Below are 18,891 nucleotides of genomic sequence, written 5' to 3' on the forward strand. Positions count from 1 at the left end.
TAGAACACAGAATGGCAGAGCTGGGAGGGCTCTTAGAACACAGAATGGCAGAGCTGGGAGGGCTCTTAGAACAGATAAAGCCAGATCTAGAAAGAGCTTGGGACCTTCCAACTGATACCCATCACCCTCGATTAGTAAGCTGCTCAAGAGCAGTTATCTATGCATCTCCAGTGTATTATATGGTTGATAGATGTTTACTTTACTAATGGGAAAAAGAAGCCTATGGAAGTGGCTCACTGATAGTCATAAAGCAAGTTTATGATAGAAATGGGACCAGAATCCAGGTCTTCTGACTCCTTAGAAGGAAGAAGCACAGGAAGAAAGGAATGGGCACTAACTGACACTCCTGGACTTGGCAGCTGTCCTTTGCCTCAGGGAGTGGGCTCTGGCCCTACCCCTGGAATGGGGGTATAGGATGGGGCATCTAACTGGCTACCAGGGACTCTTTATAAAGCTAAAAAATGTACAAAAAGATTGGGAGAGTGGGGAAATCAGTATCTCTAAAAGCTCTGGCAAATCCCTTCAGGATTCAATTATCCAAACTTTTATCATTGTTAATAATACTAGCTCAATTCCATCTAATAAACATTTTAAAAACACTTAGGTACTGAGAAAGCAGCATGCTATAGTGTGAAAAGAGCGCTGTACTCAAATTCACCCATGACACTTACTAGCTGTGTGGCACTGGGCAAATAACTTCTCTGTGCCTCAGATTCTTCACTTGTAAACTGGGGACAATGATGCCTTGCAAACCTTAAGATGCTATTACGACAGTTCTCGATTTAAGCGGATGCAGACCTCTATGAAAAGTGAAAATGCAAATTTGCCCTGGGGAAGGGAGGTAGGTAGGAAAGGAGCCCCACACAGTAGAAGGAGGGGGCTGGCACATGTTCAAAGACATGTGAGGAAGATGGCAGAGTAAAGGCATAGACTTGCCTGAGTTCTCCCCCAAACTCCTCCAAATACCTTTAAAAAATGACCCTAAACAAATTCTAGAGCAGCAGAACCCACAAAAAGACCAAGGGAAACAATTTTCTAGCCCAAGACATCTTAGAAGGTCAGCAGGAAAGGTCTGTTGCACCAGGGTTTGAGAGGAGTGCAGTCCAGTGCAGGCACCACCAGCACAGCCCCAGTCCCAGCAAACCAGAAGCAGGCCTTAGGAGCTATTACATTAGCAGCGGCAGCAGCTGCTTCCAAAGCTCTCAGCCCACAGATGGTAAAGGGGTTGAGCAACTGGTCAGAAGGAAATTACAGGGGTCTCTCTGCTGGCACTGAGGCAGGACTCTGTTGCTTTGCCCATACTCAGATCCAGGTCACAGTCCTGGCGGCAGTACAACTCTAGCATAATAGAGCTTGAGGTCTAAGTGGAGAAGGGTCCTTCCTCACAGTTCCAGGGCAGACAAGAGTGCTTGTGGTCACTCACAGACCAAAGCACAGGCCAGGAAAGGAGTAAATATACCTCTCCTTAGATCATACCACCTTGGAAGAACTGAAAACATTAAGGTCCCTAGAAGTATCTTTGAAATCTATGGCTGCACAAAACCCCTGAAGCTTGAGACAGTGCGCCCTCCACATGGAAGCAGAGCCCCATTTTAACAAAGAATTAAAAGTCAAGTAATAGGCTGGGAAAATGAGCAAACAAAAAAATTCTGACCATAGAAAATTACTATGGTGACAAGGAAGATCAAAACACATACTCAGAAGAAGACAACAAAGTTAAAGCTCCTACATCCAAAACCTCCAAGAAAAATATGAATTGGTCTCAGGCCATGGAAGAGCTCAAAAAGGATTTTGAAAATCAAGTAAGAGAGGTGGAAGAAAAATTGGGATGAGAAATGAGAGTGATGCAAGAAAATGATGAAAAAAGAGTCAACAGCTTGGTAAAGGAGATACAAAAAAATACTGAAGAAAATAACACCTTAAAAAACAGACTAGGCCAAATGGTAAAAGAGGTACAAAAAGCCAATGAGGAGAAGAATGCCTTAAAAAGCAGAACTGGGGGCAGCTAGGTGGCGCAATGGATAGAGCACCGGCCCTGGATTCAGAAGGACCTGAGTTCAAATCCAATCTCAGACACATAACACTTACTAGCTGTGTGACCCTCGGCAAGTCACTTAACCCCCATTGCCCAACAAAAAAAAAAAAAAGAAGCAGAACTGGTCAAATGGAAAAAGAGGCACAAGAACTCACTGATGAAAAAAATAAACTCCTTAAAAAGTAGAATTTGCCAAATGGAAAAAAAGGTACAAAAGCTCAATGAAGAAAATAACTCCTTAAAAATTAGAATTGAGCAAATGGAAGCTAATGAGTTTATGAGAAATCAAGAAATAATAAAAAAAAAAAGAATGAAAAAATAGAAGGCAGTGTAGAATAGCTCATTGGAAAAACAACTGACCTGGAAAATAGATCCAAGAGAGATCATTTAAAAATTATTGGACTACCTGAAAGCCATGATCAAAAAAAGAGACTAGACATCATCTTTCAAGAAATTATCAAGGAAAACTGACCTGATATTCTAGAACCAGAAGGTAAAATAGAAATTGAAAGAATCTACCGATCACCTCCTGAAAGAGATCCCAAAATGAAAATTCCTATGAATATTATAGTAAAATTCCAGAGCTCTCAAGTCAAGGAGAAAATATTGCAAGCATCCAGAAAGAAATAATTCAAGTATTGTGGAACCACAGTCAGGAAAACACAAGATTTAGCAGCATATCCTACATTAAAGGATCAGAGGGCTTGGAATATGATATTCCAGAGGACAAAAGAGTTAGCATTACAACCAAGAATCACCTACTCAGCAAAATCCTTCAGGGGGGAAAATGGATATTCAATGAGATAGAGGACTTTCAAGCATTCTTGATGAAAAGACAAGAGTTGAATAGAAAATCTGACTTTCAAATACAAGACTCAAGAGAAGCATAAATAGGTAAACAGGAAAGGGAAATCATAAGGGACTTAATAAGTTTAAACTGTTCCCATTCCTACATGGGAAGATGATAACTTGTAATTCATAAAAACTTTCTCATTATTAGAGCAGTTAGAAAGAGTATATATAGACAGAGGGCACAGGTGTGAGTTGAATATGAAGGGATGATACCTAAAAAATAAAATTAAGGGGCGAGAGAGGAATGTATTGAAAGAAAGGTGGAAAGGGAGAGGTAGAATGGGGGTAAATTATCTCACATAAAAGAGGCAAGACAAAGCTTTTATAATGGAGGGGAAGAGGGGAGAGGTGAGGGGGAGTGAGTGAACCTTACTCTCATCAGAATTGGCTCAAAGAGGAAATAACATACACACTCAATTGGGTATAGGAATCTATCTTACTTACCCTACAGGAAAGTAGGAAAGGAAGGGGATAAAAGAAGGGCTTGGGGGGGGGGCACAGTGCATCATAGAAGGGAGGCCAGATTGGGGGAGGGGGTAGTCAGAAGCAAAACATTTTGGAGGAGGGACAAGGTGAAAGGAGAAAGAGAATAGAATAAACGGGGAGTGGGGGGAATAGGATGGAGGGAAATATAGTTAGCAATAGTAACTGTGAAAAAAATTTTGAAACAAGTTTCTCTGATGAAGGCCCCATTTCTCAAACATATAGAGAATTCAAACAAATTTATAAAAATGGGAGCCATTCCCCAATTGATTAATGATCAAAAGATATGACCAGTTTTTAGATGAAGTAATCAAAGCTATCTATAGCCATATGAAAAAAAAGTTCTAACTCATTATTGATGGAAGAAATGCAAATTAAAACCATTTTGAGGTATTCTCTCATACCTATTAGATTGGCAAATAGGACAGAAAAGGAAAATGACCAATGTTGGAGGGGATATGGAAAAAATTAGACATTAATGCACTGTTGGTGGAGTTGTGAACTGATTCAACCATTCTGTAAAACAATTTGGAACTATGGCCAAAGAGCTATAAAACCATGCATACCATTTGACCTAGCAATACCACTACTAGGCCTGCATCCCAAAAGAAATTAAAAAAAAAAAAGGAAAAGGAAAAGGATCTATATGTACAAAAATATTTATAGCAGCTCTTTTCTGGTGGCAAAGAATTGGAAATTGAGGGGATGCTCATCATTGAGAACGGGTGAATAAATTGTTCCATGTGATTATGATGGAATACTATTGTACTATAAGAAACAATGAGCAGGATGCTCTCAAAAAAACCTGGAGCTCTCGCTTCCCGGCCATCTTGGCCGCAGGTCTCTGGCTGAGGGTCCTCCCGCACTGCAGGCAGGAAGACGGTGGCCGCAAAGAAGACAAAAAAGTCGCTGGAGTCCATCAACTCGAGGCTCCAGCTGGTCGTGAAAAGCGGCAAATACCTGCTAGGCTACAAACAGAACCTGAAAATGATCAGATGAGGCAAGCCCAAATTGGTCATCTTAGCCAACAACTGCCCAGCCTTGAGGAAATCAGAGATTGAATATTACGCTATGTTGGCCAAAACTGGCATCCATCACTACAGTGGCAATAACATTGAATTGGGTACAGCATGTGGGAAGTACTACAGAGTATGTACACTGACTATCATTGATCCAGGTGATTCTGATATCATTAGAAGCATGCCAGAACAGACCAGTGAAAAGTAAACTGACTGTCCAAAAGTATTCTTTAATAAACAGGCCATAACTTGTTTAAAAAAAAACAAACCTGGACTTGCATGAGCTGATGCGAAGTGAAATGTACCACATACAAAGTAGCAGCAATATTGTAAGATGATCACCTGTGAATGACTTAGCTATTCTCAGTAATACAATGGTCTAAGACAACTCTGAAGGACTTATGATGAAAAATGTTATCCATCCTCAGAAAAGGAACTGATGATGTCTGAATGCAGATTGAAACATACTTTTTTATTTTATTTTTCTTGGGTTTTTTTGGTCTGTTTCCTCTCACAACATGACTAATATTGAAATGTTTTGCATGACTACACATATACATGGGAGGAAGAGAATTTGGAGCTCAGTTTTAAAAATGAATGCTTGTAACTGGGGAAAAATAAAATACTAAGTAGGGAAAAAAAGGCACATGGGGTGAGAGAAGGGAGAGCAGGAAGAGAAACATGGGGCAAAGCTTTCCTTTCTCAGAGCAGAAGTTCTCAAGCCAGGCCTCTCACCCCTAGGCTGCAGGATAACCATCTCTCCCCATCTTGGTTGCTCTGCTGTCACTTGGAGAGGTTTGGGCTTTTTGGTTTTTTTTTTTTGGTGGTGGTTGGGGGAGGGAGGGTGGGAAGAAGTTGAGCACCAAACTAAGGGGCAGGACCTGGGACAAAGCACAGTACACAGGTATTTTTTTGGAATGTACATTTCTTTCTCTTTTTTAAATTTAAATTTTATTTATTTTTTTGTTACATTGAAAGTTCCAAACTGTCTCCCTCCCTCCCCACTTCACACTAGAGAAGGCCACCTGTGGACAGATAAATACATGCACATTATATGTATGTATTATATGTGTATATATACACACATAAAGATACATTTTATAATTTTACATGTATATGACTACATATACTTATATGTATATATACTTATATGCAGATATACCGATACATATATACATACTTACATGTATATATGTATCTATATATATTTATATGTAAAACCATACTATGCATACCTTATCAGTTTTCTCTGGAGGTAGATAGCATCTTCCTTCACTGGTCCTTTATAGCCAGTTTGAGTATTTATACTATGCAGAATAACTTAGTCGTTCACAGCTATTCTTTAAACAATATTGCTGTTACTATATACAACGTTCTCTTGGTTCTGTTCATTTTTACTCTTCATTATTTCATGCAAGTCTTTCCATGTTTTTCTAATCAACCTGCTCATCATTTCTTATAGCACAGTAGTATTCCATCACAATCATATACCACAACTTGTTTAGCCATTCCCCAACTGATGGGCATCACCTCAATTTCCAGTTCTTTGCCGCCACAAAGAGAGCTGCTATAAATATTTTAAAACATGTAGGCTCTTTTCCTTTTTCCCCGATCAGGTTGGGGAAAAGACCTAATAATGGTATTGCTGGGTCAAAAGGTATACAGAGTTTTATAACTCTTTGGGTATAATTCCAAATTGCTCTCCAAAATGACTAAATTAGTTTACAGTTCCACCAAGAGTGCATTAGTGTCCCAATTTTTCAATACTCTCTCCAACACTTGTCATTTCCTCTTCTATCATTTTACCCAATCTGATAGGTGTGAGACGATATTTCAAAGTGGTTTTAATTTACACGTATCTATTTCTGGTTAACCCTTAACCTCTTTGTGGTTGAGACAAAGTTTCAGCTACAGAAAATATTTTGGGAAACGAAGCGGGCTACATTATAATATCCATTAATACACAGGCACCCTGGAGAGAAAGTTAGGAAAGGAGTAGACCATAGAACTTCCCTCAGTCCATGAGTAAGTGGAGTTGACCTCAATCGTTGTCTGAGATGCTGTAGGGCTGAGGGCCATCTGTTAAAACCTTGTTGTTGCCACGGCTCAATTTGATAAGCATTAGGTGGAAGGTCCTGTTTTGGCACAAGGGAATGAGGTGGGGGTGGGGCCTGCCTAGTCTCATCTCTTCTTTGGTTGTGCCTCGCACCCCAAATGTGGGTTTGGCTTCTCATATCCCAGCTGTTAGCAACAGCTTTTCGTCCCCTTGCACGCAAAGTACACAGGGAGCACACAGACTATAGCCCTCTGACAGATGAGGCTAGACTACTCTGCAGGGTCCCGCTGTGAAAGAATAAGGAACCCACTGAGAAGAGGGGAGACTGACCACCACTCACCAGTTCATTCACCCTACAGGGTGGTCGCTGAACGTAGGATGGCAGAGCTACCAGCTGAGTTAATGGGGTTGGGAGGCAAGTCTACCACAACCTCCTGCTGCAGGGGCCTGAGGGCAGGTTTCAAAGCTCCTGGTAAACTCACGGGATGCATACCCTACTCCTTCATATCATCAGAGCCTTTAAAAGCTGGGAGAGACCTTGGAGATCATCCAATAAAACCTTCCCATTTTCTAGTTAAGGTCAATAGTCTTATCAGTAGCAGAAATGGCATCCGAATACAGATCTCCTGGCTCCTAGGCCAGAGGATAAGAGCTGAAGGACTATGACAGAACCACAGAAGCTCTGAGATAACAGGGCCCTCTGTGCATCTGCTCCAAGGCCCACCAGAACAGTAATCCCCTGCATAACAACCACAAACAGACAGTCATTTACCCACCCAAAGCTGCCGCCCGGGGGGGCAAAAAGACAATCAAAAGATTTAAGGCTCAGGATCAGCATAATCATGAGTCCTTTTGGTTTCCTTTATTTGGTTTAAGATAATGACTTCAAGATACAAATCAGGTGGTGCTGGTAGGTGGGGGGGGGGTGGAGGGGGAGAGGGGAGAGAGAAGAGAATAGGGATGTCACTTTTGGGTAGGCCTGATCTGGCCACTTGCAGCACTGTTGGTCTCAGAATCTGCTCCGTTTATTGCTTAGATCTGGGCAGAAGGTAGAGGGAAAAAGAAGATACCTGTTGTGAGAGGGCATCATATATCCTATAATTCAATTCCCAAAGGTTCAAGTGCCATCAGCTAGGGGCTGGTGTGGGTGTGGGGCTAGGGGAAGGCAAATCTACCACCCATGTGGGGTTAGCACTAAGCACTGATGAAAAGTGCCATTCTCTATGGCATGTGATCAGTGACACACCAGCAACAGAAATAAATGAATTCCGGCCCTGTAAGGGAGAAAAAAGCCCTCAAATTCCAAGGATAGCAAGAAGTAACTCCACGCCACCCCAGTAATTCTGCTGTGGCTGCTTGGGCTTGATGAACATGAGGGGTAGGGGTCCAAAGGAAGCAGGGTTGAGTCCCAGCATCTTCTGGAGGGCCACCCCTGCTCCTTTGGGGGGTGTGAGGCTAGGAATGGATGGCAGATCTTCAGTTACCACTTCCTAAAGAGGGAGGAATGCCATAACATGGAAAGCTCCCAAGGCCTATGGGCCTGAAAAGGAGAGGAGAGGAGAGGAGCAGCCAGCTAAGAAGGGGGGAAAGCACAGTAAGCTCTCGAGACAGAGGCACAGTGTCACTCCCGCCCCAATCCTCCTCCTCATGTTGCTCAGCTCACTGAACAAAGAAATAAACCCACTCCAGCCTGGCTCTGTGGTCAGGCCCCACTGGGGAAGGGCCGTTAAGAGTCGGGGCCTCCCTCCAAGGGGAGGGGCTGATGCTTCAGCTGCTGCTGCTGCTATCTTCACTGTCTGAGTACGCCCCCAGCTGGCTCAGGGATGAGGAACCGGGTATTCGGGGCAACGAATTGGCATCCTTCAAACTCTGTGGTATGCCTACAAAGAGAGGCTGGGGTCAGTTTTGTTGGGCCCTCCCCAACACTGGAGCCCTGAGTCTCCACAAAGTCATGGTTCAGCAGTACAGGATATTAGGAAAAACTTAATACCTCCTTCCTCCCCTCTTCCCTCCCAGCACCACCACCACCCCTGCCCCTGCCCCCTTCAGAATTGGTTTCTATCTTCAACAGCTATCACAGTCATCTCTGGTACAAAGGGAATCAAGGATCAGAAACAAAGCTATTCTCTGCACCTGCGTGGGCACCCTTTGCCCCCTAGTGGCTGCCTCAAAGACACTTCTTCCCTTGTTTCTTCAGCAAACAGGACACAGACCAAGAATTTCAAAATCATATGAAATTCAGAGAACAGGTCCTTAGAGACCATCTGGACCTGGGGTGGGCTTAACCTGGCATTCACAGATTTTTAGGGGGGGCCATGAACTTGTATTAAATATATATATATAATATATTTCCCAACCTCTACATGAAATGTAGCATTTCCTTCAATTATTTAAAAACGTTATTCTGAGAAGGGGGGGGGGGGGGCATAGGCTTCACTGGACATATTCCAAAGGGATCCAGGAGACAAAAAAAGTTAAGATCTAGACCAAATTCTTCATCGAACAGATGAGAAAACAGAGGTTCTGATAAGTAAAGTTAAGTAAAGTAAAGTAAAGTAAAGTAAAGTAAAGTAAAGTAAAGTAAAGTAAAGTAAAGGTCATGCAGCTATGAAGCAGCCGAGCTGGCTCTGCCCCCCCAGATGGTCTTCTGGCTTTAACTCCCAATGTTGCCCTTCTTTCTAGCAGTTAAGGGACTCTTGTGAGGCTGGCGCCCATTACCTGTGCCCGAGGAAGGCAAGCCCACGTGCCCATTGCTGCTGCTGGTCCTCTGGGCAGGCGCCTTCTTTGCCACAACCAGGCCTGCCAGCTTGGACTTACTGCCCAGAGCACCCACACTCCGTTCCCAGCTCTCCAACTTCTGCTTTTTTATCTGTGGGACCTGAGGGGGAAGAAGAGGGCTATGAGACAATTGGTTCTCAAAAATCATTCCTAGGAATTCAAAAATTACCCTTTCATTTGGAATTAATTAGTGCTCAATCCTTTCTTGATTGAGATAACATGCAAAGGGGCCTTTGCAAACTTTAAAGCTAGCCATGATTACCATCCCCAGGCTTCCTGCCCGTGGGGGGTCTAGGCTATGGGGCTGACAGTCCCTTCTGGCTCCGTTTTCAATGATTCCACACCCAGAGGGGTGGAAGGGCGTAAATTCTCCCAAAGCACTTCCGGAGAAGCCTTCACAAGGCTGGACACCCAGGGAGCATGTTCCTCAAAGCCCCAGGATAGAAGTGATGAAGGTGGGAGACCTGGCCTAGAAAGAAAAGCTGGAGAGAACAGCAGGCATCTCCACTAGCAGCTATCATCACTATTTTAAGCAAAGGACAACAGATCTAGGAAGGACTTTAAAACAAAATGTCAGTTGGAAGGGTCCTTCTAAACACCTGTCTGGAGAGCATGGGGAGGGGGAGGGGGGGCCGGTGGAGGACATGAATTGCTCTCCCCACCCCAGCCCTGCTCATTGAGTGCCAGTGCTCCCCAGTACCTGTAAGATCCAATGTAAACTCCTGCCTGGTGTTTATGGTTGTTCCCAGTCTGGCCCTCTCCTGCCTGCTCAGTCCTCTGACACACTCCTCCTCCCCTCCATGCTCTCTATGGCCTAGTCATACTAGCCTACCTGTTCTTCCTTGTCTTTGTATCCCCAACAACTGTGCCTGAAACACAGTAGGTGCTTAGTAAATGTTTGCTGATTGATCAAAATACTAGCATCTTTTGCTCCTCTGGCTGGTTGCCAAGCCCACAGCTTAAATTCCTTACTGGTCCTGTGTCAAGGATAAGGTCTGGGTAGTCCAGCTGCAAAACTGTCACTTCCCCTTTCCTAAACTCCATCCACCATCACAATTAGCTTGTGGTGGGGCAGGGAGGTAGTCTCAGACTTACCTCCTCTAAGATGGCTGTGGGGGTGGCCCGAACGGGCATTGGAGAAGGCGCAAGGGCGAGCTCTTCATCAGAATCAGAGTCTTCAAGCAGTCTCCGTCTCCGGGCCTGCTCCATCATGGCCCTGGGGATAGACAATTGTCTGTTAGGGCCACATGGCTTCTTCTTGGGAGGCACAGCTGTGACTTCACAGGCAGCCTCCAGCTAGTCATTACCCATGGACAGTGTCTCTTCTTTTCCTCAATGATGCCCAAAGCTATTTCCCTTCGATCTCCTCTGGAAAGGAGTGGCCCCAGAGCTGCTCCCCAACCAGCACATCGCTGTGAAACCGTGGCATATCCTGATGTGTGGTGTCCTAACACCCCTTACTCTCCTTGGCTCTCTCTGTGCCAACCCTACTGAAGAAAGGACACAGGCTAGAGTCTGCAATGGGGCCTGCCCTGGAGGCTGGTATGTGAGCCAAGCTCCCCAGTCATTTTCATTTTATGAACTTGTCAGAATACTAAGGGGTATGGGGTGTGGGGAGAGAGAAACAGGGTGAAGGAGGCAACACTTATTTAATACCTGTTTCTCTCAACACTCACAAGGCAGGGAGATGGGGAAACTAAGGCCTAGAATCACCACAGACCACTGAAACAGATCAATTTTAAAGAGTTTAGATACAGAAGAGGTAGAATCCCATGGCCTAAGGATTCTACAGGAAAAGTTCACTCAAGGGGACTGGGAGGCTCTCAAGAACGAACACAAATTATCCCAATGGGGAAGAAAAGAGGAAAATGTCTAAAGAGATTGATTTGCATGCATCAAGAATCAGATTTTTAAAAAAAATTGTACAGAAAATGAAAGAAAGGGCAAGTGAATGAATATGAATACAAAAAAGTGGTGTGGCCCCATAAAAATGTCAGGAATGTTAAAGCTCAGAATGAGCTGAGGCTTGCAATGAATACAAATATTAAAGACGACAAAAAGCAACTTTTTAGCTATTTGATGGCAAAAAGAAAATTAGGGCAAACAACCCCTGCTCATGGTAGATGAGATGATAATGGAAGAAGGTGGATCTTTTCATAAAGCATTTACAGTTTACCGAATGTGTCAGCCACATCCTCCCAGACGGCTGGCTGGCTGGCCAGCCTCAAGACTCTTTGGGGTAAGATGGTTCCTCTTCCTGCCCCCACCCCCATCCTAACCTGAGGGACAGCTTTGCCCCTGCCCCCTGCTAACAACTCTCTACTTGCAAGGGATAAGGTCCTTTAGGGCTCCCAGGATCACCTCTTTCCTAGAGCCCTCGTGTGGTCAGGAACCCATCCCTAACCGATGCAATCTCTCATGGAAAACTATAATCTCAGAGCTGGCAAAGACCTTGGTAGTCATCTAGCAACTGAGCAGAAGTCGTGGTGTAGTGAAGAATAATGGACCCGGAAAAAAGGACACCTGCATTCAAGTCCCCTCACACCTATAAGCTGTAGGACCACGGGCAAGACAGTCTTAGCTCCAGTTTCCTCATCTATTAAATCAGCATAATAACACTTATACTACCTATCTCTTGGCCTTGTAAGAAATGCACTTTGCAAACCTTAAAATATTACAGAAATGTGAATAAACATCTTTCTCACAACATTCTTCACAAAAGGATGTGAAGCCTCTGATTTAAGACTCCAATGGTAAGGCACCTATTTCCTCTCAGGGCAACCCCCTGCATCCACATCCCCTTCCTCTGGCTCCCCACAAGCTGTCAATGTCTTTTCCAAAATCTGCCAAACTGAAATCAATCCTCCTCATTTCCTTCCTGTTAAGCTTACTCCATTTCCCTCCGGTCCTCCTCCTGCTCTCGCTGGCGCTTCTCTTCCTCGGACACTCGGTGCTGCTGTAACATTGCCTCGAAGTCCACGTTAGCCTGGCGCTGGTTGAGCTCCTTTAGCTCCTGCAGGTTCTCTAGGACCTCCATCTCCAGCTTAGAGTCTTTGGTCCGATTCTCCAGCACCTGGGGGAGGATGGACACAGCAATGAGACTCAGGGCCAACCGGGTTTCTAGTACAGCACCCACACTTCTGAGCCTCAGTTTTCTCATCTGTAAGGTTGGGATGATAATACTTGCATCACCAGCCTCCCAGTGTTGTAGTGAGGATCAAATGCAATACTGTATAGGTATGTTCCATGTGGCTCTGTCTTGTCTTCTCAACTGCCCTGATTCACTGGTATATATCTCTACCCTGATGCTGGACTTAAGAGTCAGGAGAGACCTGGGTTCCAATCCTTCCTTTGACACTTGACAGCTATGTCACCTTGGGCAAGCTAATAAACACCTCCGAGCTTCAGCCTCCTCATTTATAAAATACCTGCCATACTACATGTAATGAGAAAATGTATGTAAAGCATTTTGCATAACTTAAAGTTTTACAAATGCCAGTTGCTATCATTATTATTATTATTACTCCCCAACTTATTTCCCAGTAATATACCATGAAAGCAGGAATGGACTCTGGGACACAACCTAGACAGGTAAAGGTGGAACAGACCTTAGCACACACTCTATCAGGGCCTCAATTGCAGGCAGGCCAGTCTACTGCCTTTGGGCTCTGACACAACATACTTAGCACTAGAAGTCAGCTGCCATGTGCTAGGGGCTGCCCAGGGAATTGCTACCACAAGCACAGAACCCGGGGGTTCTGTGAGAGAGGCAGAAAAAAAGAGGCCTGAGTGTGGACGTGGAGATTTGGATTCAAGAATTGGTATTGACATTTATTAGCGACACACATGACTTTGGGCAAGTCACTTCTCTCCGAGTGTCAGCTTCCTACACTATTTACCTCTCAGGGCTGGGGTGAGGAAAATGTTCTATAAACCTTAAGATACATGGAAATGTGAGGTATTATTATATTACCTTCATGGGATTATTTAATTCTTCATCTTCTCTTTCCTTCTGTACCCTTTTCTCTTCCTCTTCCAGTAGTTTCTCAGCCTGGAAGTTCCGGGTGGCTCCATGCTCCATGGTATAATCTGTGTTCTCAGGGTCTGTCTGGGGGCAAAGAAGTCAGTTTTATATGAATCCAGGCCATGGGTCAAAAGCAGTCTGGCTTAGAAACTGTATGGTATAGCTGTCAGATGAAACAGAAGAAGACGTAAGAAAACCCAATTGGTCAACTGGAGCAGCAGCTGAGGTGGCAGTCTAGGACCTGACCCAGTGAGGCTGGTGGCCAGGAATAATTCCATTTCAGAATGAGTTAGAGGAGAAAACAAGGATGTAAACAGTTCTCTCAGGACATGCCTGACTGGATCTGATTGCACAACTTCCTCATTTCTTATTTTATAAGATAGTACAAGGGACATGGAGCCAAAGGGCCCAGGCTTCAGGCCTTGTTCTCAAATTTCTTTGCTGGGAAATGAGAAAGTCATAAGCCCTCTCAACTTCAGTTTTCTAATCTGTAAAATGGGAATAATACTTACACACACTGAGATCATAGACTTGGTGTAAAGAAAGCACTTTACAAACCTTAAAATATGAGTATGAGTAATTATTATCAGTAACAATAAATTCCACAATGGCAGGAACTGTCTCACACCCCACTGCATTAACCACAGCTTGTGGCCCTGGGACTTGTAAATAGCAGGCCCTCAATAAATATTTGTTGATCAGCTCATTCTATGAGAAGAAAACACAGGCTAGGCAGTCAGAAGGCAAGTGAAAGCCTTTGTAAGGAGGTTCTAAACCATCTGCAGAACAGGGAAGGGATGTACACAAAGTTGTCTGTGTGTCCTAGGGCCTTCTTGAGACACTTGAAGATCAACTCTCATCCTTTTTCTTAGGGCTAGTCCTGCCTTTACCAGCTCAGAAACTTCCATAAGGTCCAGGAGACTGGTTTAAGTAGTTTGTGGAGGGCCTATAAGGGTTGGTTAAGACTCAGGATCTTGGGAATATACCTTGAAAAGGTTACAAAAAACAAAACAGCTATATGTTCAAAGATTTTTATAACAGTATTTTATGTTATTTTTAAAAACTGGAAGCAACCTAAATGTCCAACAACAGAGCAAAACCTCCATTTTGAGGAAGGGAACAATACCCTTCATTTCTCTCCTGGCTTCACCTGACTCTGGACTTTGCCATCATGACACCTCTGCCTACTCTTTCCCTACCTGCACCCCCTTTCAGCTCCCTTCTGTGTGCTGTCTCGCCTCTCCTTGAGGGCAGGGACTGTCTTTTCTTTTTGCTTGGATTTTAATCCCCAGAGCCAAGCATAGTGCCTGGTACACAGTAAGTACTTAATAGATGCTTGACTAGACTTGAATAGTTAATTAACTGTGTCCTAATTAGAATGTTAGAATTCAAGAAACACACAAGAATGAGGAATATAAGAAAATTTGGAAAGTCAGTCAGTAAACATTTACTCAGTCAGTCAACCAATAAATATTTATTAAGGGCCTATTATGCGCAAAGCAGTAAATACTTACTATTAAGGTATAAGTACTATTGATACAAAGAAAGGCAAAACAATAGTATCTGACTTCAAGGTCCATATATTTTAATATGGAAGACAACGTGAAAATAAGTAAGTATCTACAAGACACAGACAGAGGAGCTAGAAAGTAGTTTCAGAAGCAAAGGCACCAAGAGTTGGAGGTGGGATGGGGGGAGGGGGAGGGGCTAAAAAAGGCCTCCTGTAGAAGCTGAAGGACACCAGAGAAAACAAGAGTAGGAGGTGAGGGACAGAGCATTCCAGGCATGAGGGACAGCCAGTGCAAACGCAAAGAGATTGAGATGAAGGGTCATGTTTAAAGAACTCCAAGTAGGCCAAGTAACTGGGTTGTAGAAGGTATGGAGGGGAGTAAAGTGTAAGACTGGAAGGGTAGGAAGGGGCCGGGACACAAAGAGTCTTAAATGCCAGACAGAAGAGTGTATATCTGACCCTGGAGGTAATAAGGAACCACAGGAGCTCACCCAGCTGGGGGAGGAGGAAGGTTATACAATCAACCTACACACTTCAGTTTCTATTTTATCCTCAGTTCCCAATGTAGACACGGACATCAGCTGTTCTAAGAAGATGGAATCTTAGGGTACTCATGGAAAGTCCAAATCTTTACATGTTCATCTTCTCGTTGGGGGTGGGAAGAGAGGAAACAGAGGTTCTTCTCCCTCCACTCCACCACTCCTCAAAACGATTTCCTCTAGGAGATTTGGCTGGAGTAGGACAACCACTAAAAACTGGGTGTTAACCTAGCTTGTTTAAATCCAGATATAATCAAGCTTCTTCAGTCAATCCCAACACACTCCCTGTATACAGCATCACTTCATTTGATCATTGGCTTACAGCAGTCTACTCCTTCTGAAACTTGACTGACTAGGTTGTTCATACTTAGTGACTGACTGAATCAACAGAGGTACTCTCACCTGACAAAAGTATCAGAATTAGAGTATTTTTATTAGTTGCTTTAAGAGCAGAAGAGGGCCTGATTGTTTCAAACGCCAACCCCCCCCCCCCACCTTATATTCTTCCCCTCAAGTTTAACATTTTCTGTCTTCAGCAAATCTACTAAACTGTATTTGGTGAAGTCCAGAATCTAAAATCTTATAATTTGAGGAAGTTATACATTTTCCTTTTTGCTTGGAAAAAAGTATATGTGGCACAGTCCATAATTAAATTTGGTAGTTAGTATTCTTTCAAACTTCCAAAGGCCTGGTGATACAATTTAACAAACAGATATCACTTTTTACAAAGTTATAATACTTTTATTAGAAAGACCTTTCTGAAATAATAGAATGAAACTAGAACAGAACCAGAAGAATTAGGGACACGTTAACTACTCCTGTACAAGACGAAAAGTGAATGAGAATAAATGACAATAAATCCTGACAGAGCCATAGAAGGAATGACTGAAAAAAGTGATATGCTATTCTATGCATTGAAATTATTCAATTTACTGTAAATAGTAACTAAAGAAATTTAGTCACTTGTATTGTTCAATGTTAAATTTCTTAAAACACACACACACATATATTTAAAAGACGTAGTAACTTACTTTGAAGGTGATTTCAGCTAGACATCGGGTACACTTGATATAGAAACGAAAAATTGGGAGTCCCAGATATAGCTCATTCTGCACTGTCTCCTTCCGGGCATTAAATTTCTTGCCTTTATAAATATATTCGCCACATGTCTTACACCTGGAAAGAGAAAAAATCGGAAGTGGCGAATGACTCCCCTAGTCAGTTATGAAGTACCTCGACCTGATGGGAAATAAAATCATCTTCCCTACCTCTTCCCCCACGAACTGGTCCAGACCAATTCCATGCTGGGAGAAAGAATTTCTACTGAAATACAATTATCAAAATATTTTTAAAAGCAAACTCACAGACTCCAGATAATGAAGTTCTGTTTTTGAGGATTTCTGGGAGCCAGTATACAACATGTATCTGATTGCTCCACATTAACCTTTTCAGGCCTTCAAAGCCAGAGGTGGCTAGGTGGGATTCCTTAGGCCCTGCTGTTAGCCCTTTTCTGTATATGGAAGGAAGGGTATTCCAATATATATTCTCACCTCATGTTGAAGGGGGCCATCAGTCTTACCACATATTGCCGATCTTTAGGCAGCTTGAGTTTAGGGATTTTTGATGGATCAAAATCTGGTGGATAGTATTTCTGTGGGGAAGATAAAGACAGGTAATGATCACAAAGAAGGCTAGTTTTGACCCCCCCCCGATTCTCAAGTCAAGGAATTTAACAAGAAAAAGGCAAGAAAAAAAGAAAAGAGCCCATAGAGGAAGTGTATATATGGTATTATAGGAGGAAAACCTCACATAGAGTATTTATAGGGTGGAGAGGATCATAGAGAAAGATCAGTTAAGAAGGAGACATTACGAGAACTGGGAGACAGGGTAGTTTGGGGATAAGACATAGAGAAAGAAAGGGAAAATGGAGGGGTGAGAATGTAGAGAAGAGTTTAAAGGCGAAAAAGCCAAGAGATGTTAGGATCAAAGGATTTAGAGATAGAAGGAGCCTTAAAGGCCATCGAGTCCAATCTCTCATCTTATGGAGGAGGAGAATGAAAACAAAAAGAAGAGAGAGTCCAATTAACGGAGAGAGAGGAACTAGGAAGTAGCTAGCATATAAGTGAGAAACATTAAGAAACCTGTGACCCATGACCATCCCAGGAACTTCCTGGGAAAGGGTGAAAGAGAGAAAGAACTCAGGAAGAGGGCAACCTGTCCCCTGGCCCAAAAAGAAGGCAACTATGTCGGGGAGGGGAAGGACGTAGAAAGGCTCCTTTCACCCAAGAACACCGAGGGTATGACCAGGAAAAAGACCTTGGCAAAATTAAAGGATGCAATCCAATCAAATAAACCTTCCCTTGGAAAGTGTGGGCTTATAAGTTGACACCACCTTTGGGATAAGTGATAACATCTCCTTGTTGAGGTACGACCATAGGTACTTGTTGGCTTACTAACACCACACACGAACCCCAGTTACTACCACAGATCTGGGTCTACCCTTGGGCTTGGCCCTTGAAAGAAGGCAGACAGACCTCCCTGAGGAAGTCTCCACAAGGAGACCATAGCCAAGAAAGAAGCCACAATGCTCTTCCTCCTCCACTTCGACTTTAAGACCCTAAACTCCCACCTCCTACAAGAAGCCTTCCCAAAACCACTCTTGATTCCTGCGTCTTTCCTCTGCTAATTATTTCCTGTTTATCCTGTATATAGTTTATATCCTGCATATATTTGCTTGGCCTCCCCCCTTAGGTCGTTAGTTGCTTGAGGGCAGGCACTGTCTTTTTGTATTCCCAGCGCTTAGATAGTGCCTGGATCAGAGTAGGCGCCTCATGTTTACTCAGTGAATGGACATATTGAGCTGACAGATTCCTCGGCCCTTGGGTCTCTTAACTTCCTGAGATGGCGCCATTCATCTCAAAGTCGGCGTCAACCTTTGAGTTGGTCCACACTTTCCCAAGAGAGATGGTCTCCCCAAAGCCGATGCAAAGATTGACCGGACAACTCCCGACCCATGATGGGGGAAGCCCTACACCGCCCCCCCCGCCCCATCCACAGCGGGATGCCTGGGGAAGTCCCGCCCTCTGGAGGAGCCACGGCCAGCCCTGCACCCCACGGAGGGAGAACCCTTGGGGAGCCCCGCTCTTTGAGGATGGGGCCTCAGGCCTCATCACCAGGAGGGCAGGAACTTGAGGAGCCCCACCCTGGGGAGAAGCCCTGCGAAGGCTGGCCTACGGAGAAGAGAGGTCAGAGGACCCGAGGCCATGGGGCTCTTGCTGCCCGCGCTTTACTCACATTTAAGACTTTTCTCTCAGACATCTTGGCACCACTTCACGAACCCCACTTCGCAGTCACTAAGTTACCTGCAGTACCCGGCACTAGACGCTGCACTGCGGCTCTCCCGACCTGCACAGCCCACTTCCGGGAACTACTGGCCGGATCCACCGCGTTCATTGGTCGAGGGCGCGATGGCCCGCCCCCTTCTGTGACGTACTCCCCGTTCTTCCTCCCTCTCCCACACACCCTTTACGTAAGGTTCGTCTCGTTAACGGGTCCAATGGCAACCGGACCCGCCGCTGCGAAGGTTCCGCAAACA

At 44.1% G+C, this 18,891-nt stretch overlaps 1 protein-coding gene across 1 annotated transcript; it reads right to left on the minus strand.

The window, feature by feature from the left end:
- Positions 1 to 7,287: 7,287 nt before the first annotated feature.
- Positions 7,288 to 18,712, minus strand: YJU2 (YJU2 splicing factor homolog). The gene is made up of 8 exons (XM_027851378.1): positions 18,591 to 18,712; positions 16,847 to 16,947; positions 16,328 to 16,472; positions 13,197 to 13,331; positions 12,115 to 12,296; positions 10,319 to 10,439; positions 9,164 to 9,323; positions 7,288 to 8,325 (listed from the first exon to the last, which is right to left on the minus strand). Exons 1-8 carry the CDS (start codon positions 18,612 to 18,614, stop codon positions 8,213 to 8,215), a joined length of 981 nt encoding a protein of 326 aa, XP_027707179.1. The 5' UTR covers positions 18,615 to 18,712; the 3' UTR covers positions 7,288 to 8,212.
- Between the last annotated feature and the right edge of the window lie 179 nt (positions 18,713 to 18,891).

Source organism: Vombatus ursinus, unplaced genomic scaffold, assembly GCF_900497805.2.
Source record: "Vombatus ursinus unplaced genomic scaffold, bare-nosed wombat genome assembly UNPS02009173.1, whole genome shotgun sequence".
Classification (NCBI taxonomy): domain Eukaryota; kingdom Metazoa; phylum Chordata; class Mammalia; order Diprotodontia; family Vombatidae; genus Vombatus; species Vombatus ursinus.

What these genes read in the sequence shown, in the direction of transcription:
- YJU2 (XM_027851378.1), bottom strand. Translation starts at nt 18,614, where the DNA reads ATGTCTGAGAGAAAAGTCTTAAAT. An exon ending in GAGGACCGGAGGGAAATGGA is followed by an intron (nt 10,440 to 12,114) that starts GTAAGCTTAACA and finishes GTCTATCCCCAG; the next exon opens with GGCCATGATGGAGCAGGCCC. An exon ending in CCACAGCCATCTTAGAGGAG is followed by an intron (nt 9,324 to 10,318) that starts GTAAGTCTGAGA and finishes CTTCCCCCTCAG; the next exon opens with GTCCCACAGATAAAAAAGCA.